This window comes from Aethina tumida, chromosome 2 (genome assembly GCF_024364675.1).
Source record: "Aethina tumida isolate Nest 87 chromosome 2, icAetTumi1.1, whole genome shotgun sequence".
NCBI classification, from domain to species: domain Eukaryota; kingdom Metazoa; phylum Arthropoda; class Insecta; order Coleoptera; family Nitidulidae; genus Aethina; species Aethina tumida.
Window position 1 is genome coordinate 22,690,406 of NC_065436.1, and position 17,692 is coordinate 22,708,097.

The following is a 17,692-nucleotide window of genomic DNA, read 5'->3' on the forward strand; positions in this document are numbered from 1 at the left end:
TGTAAATCAATTGGCTTTTTATCGTGCCGATATTACATTTGAATTGTATTTAGGAAGATTTGCTCTGCCACACGCTTATAAATATTTATTGGGTCCCAAATTTGAATCGTCAAATATTTGTTTTCTTGTTTTATTACAACGAATATTCTAATTTAATTAGAGCATTACGCGATTTAGTAGCAAGGTTTAAAATTTATTCCACACTTATTAACTTAATTTATAAATAAAATATTCCTTTTTTGTTTGTTATAAACGGGATATTTTAACTATGATCAAAATAAGGAACCATTTGACAAAATTTTAATTAACTTTATTATTATTTATTATGTAAATATAACTTTTCTATCACTGGTAAATATTTGGATGTTGGTGAAATTGATATTTATAATCTATTAAGACAGTCAAAAGAGAGGCGTCTCTCTGTATTAAATTTCTTATTCAAACACCGTCAACGACTTGGAACAAAACTCAAAAACTATTTTAAATTTTAGGTATGAATTAATAAATGCTTGACTACATACTTTTGAAATAGTATTCTTTAATAACTGAGAAATTAATTGTTTTTAAATTGTAGCAAAGTTTTGAATGTCAAACGATTAGGGTAACATAGAAAAGTGTCGGACAGAATTGTTAAAAAATAATTTTCATCTGTAACTCAAATCCATTTTTGAGTATTTCTACGATGAAAGTTGAAAGCGAATGTTTCAACAAAGACTAATTCATTTGGAAAATAAATTATTGTATTTTTAATCACCAGTAAATTATTTTTTGTTAGCTCGCCTGTAATTTAGTATTTTATTCTTTTTTAAAATTCTGCTTAATGGAGAATTATACTCGTTAAATAATGCATAACGGTTATAATATTTGTACAAGTTCTTCCCAAGTCCCATATAAGTTAGCTTTAGCTTTAATCCATTTGATAATAAGAATAATTTATTAATAAAACTCGATTTAAATTTTTTTCTGGAAAGGCATACAAGATATACAAACTATTTAATTTAGTGACTCAATGGTGCGCATAAGGAATTAATTAAAACACAAACACACTGATGTAACCATCTCTATTTATGTGAATTAGCCTTAAGTTATTTTGCCTTATTGCAATGGTAGCTGTATTATTACAAATAATGTTATAAAAATACAGTCACATGTTCAAAAATATAAACACAGTGCAGTTGGTACACACATTGACAGTTTCTGGTGACTTTTTGTTGGTAATTCTACTTTATGTAATCGGGCAACCATTCGGCCGGAGATATTTAGAAACTAGGTTTTAAAGTGCGATTTCACAAAAATACAATTAAAAAATGACTGCCTGGAGAGCTGCTGGTCTCAAGTAAGTATATTTTATTTCCAGTAGTTTAGTTAAAACCAGTTTTTTAACCAATTATTGATCTTATTTATTAAAAAAAAAACTTCTTATTTTACACAAAATGTCCAACTGCACATTTAAAAGTCCATGGCAACAATTTTTAATTGTTTGCAGCTACATCAACTACTCCAACATTGCCGCGAAATTGCTCAGGCAAGCTCTGAAGCCAGAATTGAGGGCCGAAGCTGCCAAGAGGAGTGAATCCCATGTTAAGATTACCAAATGGGCTGATGGAAAACCAATCAGTAAGTATTAGTTTAATTGCTGAGTAAATATTATTTTTTATAGATTATAAGAATTGTAATATTCAAATATAAAATGATTACAGGTGGAAGGGAATAAGTAAGTTTGTGTGCAATATCAAGTTGATTAACCAAATACAGTTTTTAATTGAGTGAATTTTTAACCTAGTAAAGTTTATTTAACTTGTATTTTACAGAATTTGTTTGTATTTTTTCAATATTTGCATGGGAATATTCTTATATAATTGTATACTGTGGTAATGAACTTTCTTTAATTATATGTTGTTTCTTTCAGGGGAACCAGTACAGTCAGCTTAAGATAGAACACCTTTCCATATAATTAATATGTTGTAAATGTTATTTTAAAATAGAGCTTGTTTCCAATTTATTTGTTTGTTTGACTTATCAACAGCCCATAGCAATAATTTAAAATAAGATTATAAATATGTAAATAATAACATTCTCTTTTACATAATATGATCAAAGAGTTTGTAAATAAAAACACTTTTATATGATTTATCGTATTTAAGTAAAAAACGTATGTTTTAATATCATTTTATTTCACATCTATTAATATTTCAACAATAAAAAATTGACATACTTCAATTTTATCACAACAAATTTGGATCTAGTTTGTTACCACTTCTGTAATAAGTGGCATTAACAGGATAAATGTATAAAACTGTAAGTTATCAGAAAACATAATTATAGTTTAAGTAATTTTTCATACAGATGACTCAATCATCTGTAAATACATACTTTTTTATTCTACAGGTACTATCCAGCTACCTGATTGAATTGTATTCAGCTACCAAATTTCATATTTTTTATAAATTATCAATTTTTGCTACACGTTTTTATAATTCTCTAAAAACATTTTTTTTCAGAATATCTACATAAACATCTATAGAAATGCCAATTATAAATAAAATTAAATAAACAAATCTATTCAGATCACAAAATTAATACTGTAAAAGAAACAGATAGTAAATGGCAACAACTAGAAAATGCATTGTAAATGGAATGTAAAAAACATTCTGGTCTGTTTTTGCAAATTAACTTCTCTGATAGAGATTTGGCAAGTTATGTTAAAACATTTTTGTAGTCAGCTATAATATAAAAATTAAAATTAATGTTTTGAAATCATTATTCAAGACCAGCGTATCAGAAAGTGAATGTTATTGAAATTAATCAATGGTACCTCAGTTGAGAAAATAAATTATTATATTTGGAATATTTTCTCTATATCGGACTAAAAATTTGACTGAGATATGGAAGTAAATTATAATATATGTAACATCCCTTTTCTGATTAAATTGTTTAAAATGTTATATTTACAATTCTAAAACTAGTTCTATTTCACTGGAAGGTAATATATGGGGATGATTGTGCTAACCTCAGATGTAGGAATTTTCATTGTAACATAAATAACGTAAACACGTGAATTCCAACGTTACGTAAATAATCCTAATTAAGTACAAATGCACAAAATTTATTGTTTTATTTATAGTTTCACATTTGTTGTTAGCACAATTGTGACTTTTCTGCCATTGGAATTCATGTTTGCCTAGTAAATTACCAAATATGGTAATTAACAAACATATTAGTCGATCAGTATATCCTCAAAAATACTATTATCAATACCTTTTCAAACAGTATTCTAAATACATGAATTTACTAAACATTACTTATTATATTGTTTTAGCGAAATTAGGACCTTAACCAGTATTAAAAAATGCAAAGTAAATTCAAGCATTTAAGTTAATGAATTGAAGAGGGATAGAAAAAAATAATTCTGTAGATATGATTTCAGTATCTGAAGCAGAAGTACAGAAATAAATTCATTTTCGCATCGAAATAATATCAAAAATTACAGGATTCAGTGCAGGTACTAACTACAAAATAAAAATGATTTAACAAAATTAAAACGCATTAATTTAAACATTAGGATACTTTTACCCCGACTTTATCTTGCTCATACATCAATAAACAACGCGGGCATTTCATGGACACACTTACCCTCACGAAACACATAGCTTTCAGTTATTAAAAATCACAAAGATTTGCAATTGAAATTTTGTGCGATAAAATTATTTAATGATACGATTAACAAACTTCCGAAACGATGCGGTCCATTTAGTGCGCGTCAGTTTATCGCAATCGGTTTCGTCCAGGGTCGCCTTTGGACAGAACTTTTCCTTCGGCGTGCTAGTTGTTTTATAGTCGGGGCATATGTCCGACGAAAATCCCGAGTCGCTTCCACAACCTAAAAATACATCGTTAAATTATAACAGAGTCTTATTTTTTTTTGGTTAACGTACCCCTAAAGCTATTACAATTCACTTGGCTCAAAAATTCCGATTCCTCCTTGTCGTGGCAACGATAGTAGTAGTTGGACGACGTGTCCGAGTCGTCGTCCACATAAGAGATGCTCAGTTCCGCCAGGGGCACACTGACTGACGAACAATCGCTTTGGGTACCGATGCTCTCGCCCATATGGCAGAACCACTCGGACAGGCTCTCACCCTCGCCGTGCATCGGCGATGGTGGTGGACGGATCATGTTGCGCATCTCAAGAAAAGGTGTCTGCAGGCACCCAAACAATTTTTTTCTGTGAAAAAAAATAATAATTTTAGTAGAGTTAACGAGTGCAAACTACAATTTAAATCATAGTTATTCATTTTAATATCAGGAATGATAAGTGTTAACGTTTCTTTTTTAATTTTATTACCTCAAAATATAATTTATGTACAAAGGAAGTAGGTTTTTTATATTATTTTTATACGTAATTTTATTTATCTTATATATCATATAAGTGATATTATCTGATATAATCCCTAGCAACAATTTTATAAAAAAAGTATAATTCTTATATTTGAAACTAATAAATCCATTTAATAGTAGTAATGTAGTTTAGAAATATTTTTACAATCTATCTAATAATTCAGTTAGATGAGAAAACGACTGACATTAAATGGTTAAACCGAATTAAGTAATAACCTGATTTTTCTAATTAAAGAGAGTTGCGTCGACAAATGCGTGACCACAGTCATTTTGGTAATTTAGGTGACGCAGCACGTTTTAACATTAGATTCACCACATTAAGAGTATGATGAACATAAATTTTAAATAGATAATCGCAACTCACTCATATTTCCGATTATTTGAATTTAATTTCCCATAAGTTGCTTTTGTGTAGGCACAAACAGAGCATTTTTTTCGTTTGCAAGTAGCCAAGTGCTGTACGGCCTTTTGGAATTGTGATGTTAGAGTGTTGCTGTGGCGGCTTTCAACCTTTAATAAAATAACACAAATTAATTAAGTTTTTTATTTAATTTAATTAATTTAAATAAACTTACCTGATTTTTCAGTTCCAATTCGTCATGTAAACTACAACCTGGTGTTTGAGGTAGAGTGTGCCCCTTCCGTTCAGCCTCCAAAGCTTCTTTCAGAACACTATTCTGTAAATAGTTAAATATAATAATATAAAAATTTTCAATATTGAACTTTTATGTTTACCTCTCGCTCTAGATCATCCTTTTCATTTTTAATTTTGGTCATATGGTGAACTACCTCTTGTCGCGCCCTTTCAAGTTTTCTTCTTGTGTATTCGGATTCCTTGGCTTGTTCTTGCAACTAAAAGGAGTATAATATTTAATAAACACGTATAGTTTTTGTGTATTACATACTTATATATGCTAAATACATCAAGAGTTATTTTAAAATATCAATATTTTAGCAATAATTTCGGATGTTTTTCATATCATAAATGGATCTGTAATTAGGCTAACACAGGAAATGTGGTAACCGTGTTTACTAAACATACTTCATTTCGAAAGTTTGCGTAAATTAGACGCCAAGATAAGATAATTAACTTAATATTATGGTTAAATGTTTAAATTAGTGATAACATTTTGTTTTTGTAACATTTATTTAATTCAAATCTCATGCAGATTTATCAAAGTTATCAAAAAATGTACATACCAGTCTTAAAGCTTTATCTCTCTCTTTTTCAATTAAGTCCTTTAAATGGAAACATTTTTCCTTTTCAGCTTTCAGCTGGAACACCACAAACATAAGCACATGTATACTTATTTATGACTTTATATTTACCTTATCACATTGTTCTTCCAAATAAACGACCCTCTCAAACTGAAGGAACACTTCGTCTTCCTTCTCTTTAAGTGTTGCTTCATTGGTTTCTAATTTTTTACTTAATTCGTCCCTTTGTTGAATCAAGTCGTCCCTTTCGGTCTAAAACAGAATATTAGTCGTGGAGATGATATATTGCCTTGATAACTCACTTTAACTTCGTGATATTTCTCTTCTAAGTAATAAGCAATGTTTCTAGCCTCTTCATACTTTTTGGAAAGATGTAAATATTTATCGTAATGCTTTTTGAATAACACGAATCTGAAAATAAATAAAACTTGTTAGAGTCATATAAAATTGTTACAAAATGTGAAAATCCTCAGGCTATGTTAAACCTTGATAAAAACCCAAGAAGAATTTTAATATGAACCATGTAATTATGGAAATCTAGGTATAAATGTTGGATAGCTTTAATGCTCAAATTTAAATGTTAAATTATTTTTTATTCAGGTCTAGACTTAATGTTTAGTATGTATGTGAGTGAGTTTTGACCTTCTGTAACACAAAAATAATTATTTTAGCACCGATTCCACGGCCTTCGTTCTCAAATAAAAAACAATGGTAATATGAATATGTTTTCTGGTTATGGTAGAATATAAATTCAATAATGATTATTTGATTGCTAATTACAAACGGTTATTTTTAGTCCATTATGACTCGATCCAATTATGAAATTAGATTTTAATAGTTAAATACATTCACAATAAAATTATCAATAAATTATTTTATAAAATCAATTTAATTAGGTGTAACAATAGATGATTTTATTATGGGACCAAAAAGCATTACGTTAGTGTTATCCCAGTTCCATAATTTAATGATATTCAAATTGAATTGTGTTGATAAATATGTATAACACCATTCGACGTAAATCGTTTTAAAAACGACCTCTTAAAAATTGGGTTAAGCGTCTCTTTTATGAATTGTTATCAGTTTTTCTCGCTCTTTTAAAGTGCAAATTTAATTTACCACTAGACAAAACACAATGCAAAACACTCAATTGAAAGTCGGTTTTGGAACGTTGTTTATTAAAATTTTTCTTCTTATATGGACCATGAGTAGTGTTTTAGAAAGTGCAAATAATTGATGTTAAAATCAACCAGTTTAAATTGGTGCACTTGTAAGAAACGATAATATTTTAACAATGAAATTTATGGTATATTTTATTGACAGCGGTTTGATTTATGTACACGGATTCCTAAAATTGGTTGGCTTTGGCTGTTGCTAATATTTCCAGCCCTGATAGAGGAAAGCTGACTTGTTCACTTCACAAATATCCCGAAAGACAGTTTTGTGAATCCCAAACGAATTTTCTACGATTAAAGTTGACCTTTTTGGGGATGAAGCACGAAGATCTATCGAAAAACCTCAACTTTCACCGAAAAATGTACGAATATGGTTGACCTTTGCCTACAAATATCTTCATTGGTCACTGTAAGATTGGAATCTATTTAGTAACGAGTCAAAGTTTCACATATTTAAAACATGTGGTAATATATTTTTAATACGTTATAAAAATGAGAGATGCTGCAGTTATCAAAAAATGGACGATTTTTTTTATTAGTTTGTCACTTTATCCTCGAGAGTCGCAAGTTACTATTTACAGTAGTCGTCGTAATTATAGCAACTTTAAAATATATTAAAAATTAAATACTAGTAACTATAATGTTTATGTTTTTTTCTGTTATTTTTGTATATACAACAATTGGTCAATCCAATTTTATTCTTTAAAAAATTCCGTACAAACCCATAGAAAACATCAATGTTTATAACCAAATTGAACAAAAAATTTTACAAATTCAATTCAGGAAGCTTTAAGGAATATAGACTTGTCGAATATCCGAAAAATGGTTGAGTTTATGCCCTCGGAAAGCCAAAATTATAAAACAAAATTGATATTATACAAAATGCTAAATTAAATAACACATATTTAATTTTTAAAATTAAAGTTGCTATATTTAAACCATAAGTAAGTAGTTTTTGTAATACTGTATAAACCAACAGTAGTAAATTAATATTATTTTTGAAGTTCACATTAAGTCGTGGCTAAAATATTTAACTTTTTTTAAAGTTGCTATAATGACCACTACTTTATATTTCACTTATTTGTAAAATTATATTATCTTTGACAAAATAAATCTTACAAACTGACGTAAGCAAAACTAAAAAGGACATTCTTAACCGACCAGATTGTAGAAATCAAACGCATAAAAATGGTCTATCTAAATTCGATCTAATTATTGGGTTCACGTATGAATGATCTAGGTCGTCGTATAAATATCAAGGCGGATTTATTTGGCGAGCTGATAACAACCTCTCTTATGGCCGTTAGTATTCATGTCAAGTCTATTAGTTAAAAATGCAATAAATCAGTTTGGAACGGGGCATCGTTTTACACACTTGTCACAAACTGTTCCATCGACAATGGGGAAGGTGCGGCAATCCCTGGCGGACGCAAAGCAATTACAGAACATGCACTTCCCGCATTCTGTTGCGTTGGTCTACATAAAATTTAGATCGAAATTGTAAAGTTTACGCAACGTTCGTCCGACCACTTTTACCGATGTTAACATTCATCGGTTGCGCGATCGTTATCGCCTTTTCCGACGATCGGAATTGCATCTGCCCAGTTTAAAATGCATGTCAAGTCAATTGCGAATCAAGACTGACCGATTAATGCACCCTAATTGTGCAGTTCTACGCCCACCATCATGGTTTGAGACGTCAAATATTACTGAGGAATTTAATATATTTTTTGTGTATTCGAAATACTCAATGTATAGAGTATCTCAAATGGAGAAAATAGATGCACTTTCTTATTTCAAATGTTTCTCAAAAATAATTCAATGAATAGCTGCCAAGGACGGCCCATTTGGGACATCCTATATAGTTTGTCTTTAAATTTTCATCAAAACCTGAATCTAAATAATTTAATATATTTTTATTTAAAAATAATTACATCGTTCACTAATATTTTCCTTGTGTTTAAACAAACATATGTATTAGTTGTTCCACTTTGTCAATTAATCCTAATTAATTATTTATAAAATCTATAATATATTGTAATACAAATAATTAAAAACTAATATTGACTTTAAACATTATATCACTGAAATAGTTTATAAACATATATCTATTTATTTATTTGATTATATTTCACATTAATGTGACAATAAAATGTGGGGAATGGATGTATACAACTGTTGTTGTATGAAAAAGTGACAAATATGTTATTTACGCTTTTAATTGTTTATTTAAAATTTATCAGTGTAACACCAATAAACTTTTTCCTATTCCTTTTTGTGAATATTCTAGTTTTAGAGATTAAAACATTTATAGTTATATTTAAAAATTGAGTTTCTTGGAATGTTTAATTTTAAATTTATATTTACTTTACGAAAATTATATCCATTTAACATTGATAATTAGTGAATTGATTAACTAACCAAAGAAAATTTGTAAGTATTTTTTAACAAATTATTTATTATTATTTCCCTTGTTGGAATACAAAAATTTCAAAATTGTGTTATTTACACTTTTACTTGTTTATTTTTAAAGCAAAATTTAACAGCGGTAAATTCTTCAACATAGTTGTTGATATTTATTTTTTGATATGAATTTCGTATGTATGTATGTATGTAAATATTGTACTATTTAGTTTACTTAATTATAAACGACAATTTTAGATGTATAATCAAACAAAATAGATTTTTAATTGCATTGTTGGTCTTTGTTTCTTGGAATGTAAATACGAAATGTTTTCAAATTAATTAGAAGTATTTTAGTTTAATTAGAATATGAGTAATAAAAAGAAAATGTTGCAAATAAAGAGTTTTGTTGATTGTTAAACATTTTGCAAAATATTTTTAAATAAATGTACAGATAATATGTAAATTCTGATGGCTAATTTTATAAGAATGCTTACAATAGGTTATTGTTCTAAGTAAAAGTATCTTTTTGAATTTGAAATAATCATATACAGTTTATTTTACAATTCTCTTCTTTTTGCAAAACACTTGAGATTTAATCTACGCAGAATATTGTTCATCACTCCTATTATAATGTTTACAGTTTAAATTTATTACTGATCTCACCTTTACAAATATACATTACATATACAATATTTAACACTATTTATTAATTAATTAATTTTACTAGATTATATTCATATTAATAGGTTAATAATTTATGGAATGGATCAATATAAAAGCAGTAATATGAAAAAAAAATAATTTTGATTAATGGATTATGGTTAGGTTCAATTTACAATTTTCAGTCGAAATGTTTTTTAATATTAATCCAAAAATAAGTATTTCACTGAAAATAACAAATTTGGCGAAACTGGAAATTTTATTCAAAATAAATTAGAAAAAGTAGTGCAAGTTAAGTTATAACTTATGCTATAACAAATTCAACTCAATGCATCCGTGTTCCTTTTTCCATAAACTTGTAATGAATAAGTTAGTGAGTCTCCCTGTATATAATATGTTATAATACTTAATTAAAAATATTTTTTAAATAGGCATAAAAGTCATATCCAAGTTTTCTTAGAATTCCACTTAGTTCAATAAACATTTGAAAATAATTTATAATTAATTAATGCGTTATGTGAGTTGAATCAAACATGTGTCATAATCGTTTCAAATTTAATTTCGACCACCCATAAAATTATTTCATAATTATTCTTTTCAGATTGTTCATGAGTGTTGTGAAAACTAATTTTATTAGTTATTAACTATGAACATTGTATTATTGAAACCTCATTTATGAACATACACACAAGTTATTAAATAATTAATGAAAGAAAATGTGAAAGCGTATTTTAACTGATATGTTTATATAAATATGGCTATAAAATATGTAATTTATACAACTGTTGAAATACGAAAAACTGACAAATATCTTAGTTACACTTTCATTTGTTTATTTTTAACGCAAAACTTGTAAAAGCTAGCAGCAATTTCTTTGTGTATATTGTTAGATTCTATGTCATGATTTTCCTGTACATCAATATTGTACATTTCAAATCAATTAATTAAAAACGACAATTTTAGATAATCAAACAAGTTAAAATTTTAATTTAATGGGATTTGATATCTTATTTTATATGAATGCTAATAATTCGATAATAAACTATTGGTCCTAGCAAATTTATATTAGGTAATAATTTCATATATGCATATTTATAGCCATTTACAAAAAATAAATAAATCAATGCGTCCAATCCTTGTTAAGGAAATACTATTACTAATATTTATTCCTTCCTTTCTGCTTGCATTAAAAATCGCTTTTTCTATAATTAACATGAAGAATTTTATTTCGACATAACCGTAACACCACATAAAATAAGAACTAACGGGATTAACCGATGAGTAATGGTGTTTAATTAAAGGTATCCATTGTGAATCATGGAAGTGGAATACATTATCGGTCTGTGAGGTGAGGTTATAAACAATTGCAGTCGGTGCATATTTGTTTATTAATGTATCGATGGGAAAACGGACAACCTTGAAATTGTGATGAAAACATCTGCAGACAGACGTTTCTGTAAAAATAAATAAGGTTGTTGGAAAAACTATACAAAATCAATCGGATACTAAAAGGATTCCTTCCATGTATTAGTTTTATGAGCTTAAATTCTAATACAATGCACATTCTAAAGTCCTGCAGTAGTGGTCATTATTTTAGCAATATTCAAAATATTATGGCCATAAAATAAATTTATACAAAAAAGGATTACTCCCATGTATTTGTTTCGTTTTATGAGATTAAATTTTTATTACAATACACATTTTAAAATATAAATATTATTATTATAGCCGTGACTTTTTATTTAACGTGAACTATTAAAATAATATTAATATACTAATATGGTTGGTTTTATACTATAAACTAACATTTTCATATTCTATAAAATGTTACATGTACGGTGGTGGCCAAAGAAATAGCACACATTACTATTTAATGTTAATTGAAAAATACACACCTCTAATTAAATGCATTCAAAATATTTAAAATAATTACACTACAATTTTTCTCCCATTATTCAGTTTGATCCTAAATAAAAAAAAATTTCTACCTAAATCTTAAACAAAACAAATGTGAAATGTGGCTTGTCACAGAAATAGCACACTTTCGAAAAATATATATTTGTTAATTTATTTATACATAATTTTAAACATAATTTTTAAAATTTAGTTGGGTACCCTTTGAGTTATCTACAATGGTCATTTGAAATTAAATTTCACTTCACAACTCTTCAATTAATAACCGCAATTCATTTAAATTTGATGATTTTTGCTGTTTTAATCAAGATTGCATATCATTTCGCAAGTTATCAATTGAATTTAGACCCAATCTTTACGCTGGCCCTATCGAGAATCACATTTTTATCTTTTAACCAACTTTGAATACACGAAAGTATTGGTAACCATCTACTATATTCTGTTAAATTTGGATTCATCACTCCAAAGCACTCATTGCCAAAATTCTGAAAGTCTTTTTAATATCAATGATATATTTATTGAAATACATTTTTACAAACTATTTGTTGTTTATTCAGTTGTCGTTTGATTACTCTACTAGACTCACTGATATTGCATGATTCAATTAATACATTTTTTATTTGCTTAGAAGATAAAAAAGAATTAGGTTTACTGATTGTTCCAATGTGTTTGTCCTGAGTTGTTTTTTTATTAGGATATTTCCTTATTATGTTTTCAAATGAGTCTAAAGTTTCATATTGTAAACCATTTTCGGGAACATCTTCGTTTTTAGTGATGTTAGCAATATTTGGATTTTAATTTTCCAGGTTAATTATTATTTTCCTTTTTCCTGGAATGTAATATTTATTTCTTTCTACTGAAAGTGAGTTATTCAATAATATAAATTTTACTATATGTGTGTTTAAAGTAATATTACCATCGTTTTTAAGATATTTGTTAAAAAAGAAAAAATAAATGTATAGAATGTTTATTTTATATTTACTGACTAGACAAAATTGAATTTAAATGCTATTTATTTTATATTTTTATTGACTAAATGAGTAACATTTAATTAAATATTATTACTTAATTTCGGCACAAAGGGTCTAGGTTAGAAGTAAAAATGCATCCCCATATCATAATTGAATCACCACAGTGTTTCTCAGTGGGTATGTATGATAAAATCTCTGTGTAGTCTAGTCCCTGTAGGACGTTTAGCAAGATCGTCATACTGAAATAAATTAAATTTAGACTCATCACTAGAGTCCACACGTTCATACTATTCTGTGACTTGATCCTGAACAAATCCAAATTAGCTCTCATAGCTTTGATATAAGCAGGGTTTTTTGCAGGTCTGTGTCCAGGCAAAGCCCGTTTATTAACTTTCTTCTCAAAGTGAATATTTCATGAATCCCCATTTCCTCCTTTTAAATAATAACTTACTCAATATTTTTTGATGCTACCAGTCATCCAGTTCTTCTAAACGCATTCTAAGAGGAAAATATGTATATGTAAGTGTAATAAATTCCCAAGTATAAAATAGTTGTCTCGTTTTCAGTTTAAATTACCTAGTGCATACATTGTTAACATCTGATTGTTGTAGGGCACTGAACTCGGTTAAATGTGATTATAAACAGGCCCTTTGTAACGAGAACAGCATAATTATTTTGACGATTCCTAATATTAACCACAAATTAAAATAAGTAAATTACTATTAATTTGAATATTAAACTTTAGTCACATTTAATGATGTATTTATTTGTCCCAAATTAGATATTTATAGCTGAATTTCCTCAGTTATATTTAAACCAACTGTACCATTTGTTTCCGATTAAACCGATGTCAATATTACATTGGTTTTTCCGGAAATAGACCAAGGTGTTGTGGTGGTAAAAGTCGTGCGATTATATAACAAGATCCATCGAATATGTTCATAAATATTTAATTAGGGCCATTAGAGAAAGTATCGGTGAAGGACACGCTTGATATGTTATTTTAGAATCGAAGAACGATTGTTTTCATATACATAATTACATCACGAAAAGTGGAACGACGAAGTCTTCCACGTTCGTACCGGTTTTTTCAGAAATGCGAGACACACATTCATGTTAAATGTAAAAGTATGCACTTCCTACGAATCGGGGAAAAAAGAGAAGATACATTTCAAATAAATGACATACCAATTTCAAATCAATTATAGATAATTAAAACGTGACATAAAAATATTTATTGCTTGTTGTAATGTGTAAACCTTAAGTTACGATGTTTACAACAACTAACAAGAAAAACGAGTTGTACTCTCTAAATAACGCAGTGAATAATATATTTATGAAACCACCAGTAACGAGATTAAATTGTACCCAATAATGAAATCATCAATTTATATAGGAATGAATAAATATTCATTGGTATTAAAAGCTAAATAAAGGGACGGGGCTTTCCTGCAGTAGTTTATTACCTTCCAGTCTGAAATAGTTTTATTGTTGTTCAATATTTGGCATGTTTGTGCAATAACGAATCAAACACAACACATAAATATTAATTTTGTTTTTAAAATCAAGGACAGATGATGTCAAAAAATTTAATTACACCTTTATCTATGATTAATGATCGAGAATCCACAAATTTACATATAATAATTTCTTATATGGAATTTAAATAGTCAGTATTTTATGTTCATACATAACAAACAATATTTAATAAAAGGGGAAATTAAAATTAGAAGACGCACGTTGGAATGAATCAAACCTCTTTGGAAACCAGTTTTTTGTTTACGTAATACTACAAGAAAAATATCAGTGAAAATATGTTTCACGCTACATCATCTCTAAGATTAGCATCAATCATTTCGGTAAATTGAAAAGGATTATCTTAAAATTCTTGTGGGATTACAACAAATGTATTGTATAATTTATGGAGTACAGTGTACACGTACAGTTGTTGACGACAATAAAATAAATTATTCTATTTACGAGTATTACGTGTGAGTACGTCACAACTTTCCTAATGTTATGGGTAATACGGATTTATATGTTTAGTTATTGCAATTTATCATATTTATTCCAGATTTTTAAATATGAAAAATAAATAAAATAAAATTTAATTGCAAGTCACTGAAATGTATTTAATACAATATTTCTATGTAAAATTAAGTAATAAGTAATAAAAATCTTTTTAATACAGTGATGGTCTGAGAAATAGCACACATTACTATCCTAATGTTAATTAGGAAAGGCACACCTCCACAATCAAAATATTTTATGCCTTTTAGTGTTTTCAATTGTATTTAGATCCGGACTTTACACTGGCCAATCGATAATCTCAACATTCTTATCATTTAACCAACTTTGAACAATTTTGGAGGTATGCTTCTATCATTATCGTGCATTAAAATCCATGTAATTGATAAATTGTCGTTGGCTTATGATATCTCTATATACGAACCAGTTCATTATACTAATGATTTTTTGTAATGGCCATATACCATAATAAAGAAAGGAACCTCAAACCAAAACTTCCTCCACTGCGTTTCAAAGTATTTATAGTGAAACTGAGATCCACACTTTATTAAGAGGAGTATATTTCTTACCATCTAACCTTGTTCTATGGGATATGGATGACCAAAATTCTGGAGAATAATTTATACATTTTTGTGTAAACTTTTAGTCTTGTTTGTATATTCATTTGTTTTGTTTCTTCAATCCACGTCTGATTATTGTGTGATTCAATTAATTCATTTTTTATATACCTAGAAGACAACACGGATGTCGTTAACTGATTTTTCCAATTTGTCTGTCAATAAAAAGAATTATTTTTTTTATTAGGACATTTTCATATTGTAATACAGGGTCTTGTTGAACATTTATTAATAAGCACTGTAAACCATTTTTTGGAAACATTATTTTAGCGATATCAACAATATTTAAACCTTGATGTTTCATGTTAAATATTATTTTCCTCTTCTCTGGAGAGCAATGTTCCTTTCTTCTTAGTGAAAGTGAATTTATTTAATAAAATAATATAAATCCTATTAAGAATAAATACTAGCCATTAAGAATATTGTTAAATAAAACAAAAAACTTAAATATATTTGAATATGCTATTTTTTAGTCAACCAAATCAGACTAATATATGCCTTTAAGGGGCACACCTAGTGTGACAACCTAAAAAAAGGCCATTTTTGGGAATTAAAAAAAAAACTAGTGAATCCATCTATTTAAAATTTTGAGGGTATATTTATACAAGTTTTGAGAATACACAGTAAAATTTTTGAAATAAAATATTAAATATTTTTGAAATGACACGCGATCTCCGACGGCGCCAAAAAAAAATGTCCTCCACTGCTGGAGTAATATAATAATAATAATAATGTTAGATTTTAAATGTTGTGCTATTTCTTTGGTCATCACTGCAATTGTATGATTAAATATTTTTATTAAACATTTCATTACAAAATTAATAAAAAACGTATGAAATGTTATCTTTATAACAAGTACTTATTACACAAAATCATAAACCTAAAACTTTCCTATAGTTTATAACATTATAATAATAATCAATAACACGTGTAAAAAGGTGGTAGAGTTTGAAGTATGAACAGTCAATATTTCATGTCAAATGTATGTTTAGTTTTAGATCGAGTTGATTTAACACGCAACATCAAATAATCAATTTAATACAATACTACAATTTAATCACTTGCTGTATAAATAATAAAATAAACTGTCTAGGTATATTATTATTTTTAGATATTTAAAGCAATTAAAAAAATATAAAAACCAATGCCGGAACTTAAACTAATTAGTAAACATGTAATAGTACAGATTGAATTGAATTGACAACTTTCAAATTCTTAATATGGAAAAAATGTTTTGTGGAATTCGAAAAATGAAGATTTCACAAAATATATATACTTAGATAAATCTGTAAAGTTTGTTTTTTCTTCAAAATTAAGTGTATATTTGATTTTATAATAATTCTAACTCAACATAAATTTATCTCCATATTTAAATCAGCAATTATTACATAAAATTCAAAAATATTGCATTTAAGACATGTAGATATAATAAAAATACTAGATATATTATTTAAACTCAAATAGTCGTAAAAACTATTTACTAGTTTCCTTATGATATGTAAAAGTTCCCATCTGCTAATCCTGTGTGGATACTTTCAATACAGGAAAATTTACTGTTCATATTTCCACACCTTTATGTTCATTCATAACAACCGCAAATAAGATTATGCATAAAAGCAGGTTCGTTGGTACGAAAATTGCTCATCTGAATAATTCACGCTGAATTACAAATTCGGTCTCCGGTCGGATAATTGGTTTCATAAATTTTAATAAATTACGATCGCTCACCTGTAAAAATCGTTCTCCGTAATAATATCCCGTATGCTGTCCTCCGGATCGACTTTGTCATAAAGTGGCACTTTTCGCTGGATCTTCGGCAAAACCACCCCCGGACTCTGGGGACAGTTGTAGTCCTCGTAGCCCGACGTCCCCGTGTTTGAATCCAATAGGTTTTCCGAATGTCCGTGTTGAAGTTCACTCGACACAGGAATATCACTGGACGCTTGCAACACTAATTCATCACTTTTACTCGAAGAGAGATCATTGTAAAGGTATTCACTCGTTCTGTTCGCCCTGTAGGTGTCCAGGAACGATCTAGGAAATGTATCCCCCCGTGACACAATTAATTCAGTCATATTATTATTGAAATCAGTGAAAAAATACCAAAATTCAAGGAAATCAATCACTGTACGGTTCCCAAATCAACCTTTTATTTACATGCCCGAGCGGATGACAACAAACTGACAAAATCTCTACACAAGCAATAACCTACTATTTTGAACACAAAACGCCACGGTTTAATCGGTTTAGGCAACTCCTATTACTTTCATGTTGCCACATATTCAGTACATAAGTTCAATAAATA

General features: G+C 28.1%; 2 protein-coding genes across 3 annotated transcripts; one reads left to right on the plus strand and one right to left on the minus strand.

Annotated features, from left to right (window-relative positions):
• Window positions 1-1,175: 1,175 nt before the first annotated feature.
• On the plus strand, window positions 1,176-2,002 carry LOC109594221 (protein stunted-like). 2 transcript variants are annotated; one of them, XM_049962563.1, is made up of 3 exons: window positions 1,176-1,336; window positions 1,487-1,617; window positions 1,701-2,002. In XM_049962563.1, exons 1-3 carry the CDS (start codon window positions 1,308-1,310, stop codon window positions 1,712-1,714), a joined length of 174 nt encoding a protein of 57 aa, XP_049818520.1. In that variant the 5' UTR covers window positions 1,176-1,307; the 3' UTR covers window positions 1,715-2,002. The 2 variants fall into 2 exon arrangements, with proteins under 2 accessions (XP_049818520.1, XP_019864985.1); XM_020009426.2 differs by having other exon boundaries at window positions 1,910-2,002.
• Window positions 2,003-2,157: 155 nt separating this feature from the next.
• On the minus strand, window positions 2,158-17,586 carry LOC109594215 (uncharacterized). The gene is made up of 9 exons (XM_049962562.1): window positions 17,116-17,586; window positions 5,919-6,027; window positions 5,728-5,868; window positions 5,599-5,673; window positions 5,134-5,250; window positions 4,974-5,075; window positions 4,763-4,908; window positions 3,936-4,225; window positions 2,158-3,880 (listed from the first exon to the last, which is right to left on the minus strand). Exons 1-9 carry the CDS (start codon window positions 17,460-17,462, stop codon window positions 3,705-3,707), a joined length of 1,503 nt encoding a protein of 500 aa, XP_049818519.1. The 5' UTR covers window positions 17,463-17,586; the 3' UTR covers window positions 2,158-3,704.
• Between the last annotated feature and the right edge of the window lie 106 nt (window positions 17,587-17,692).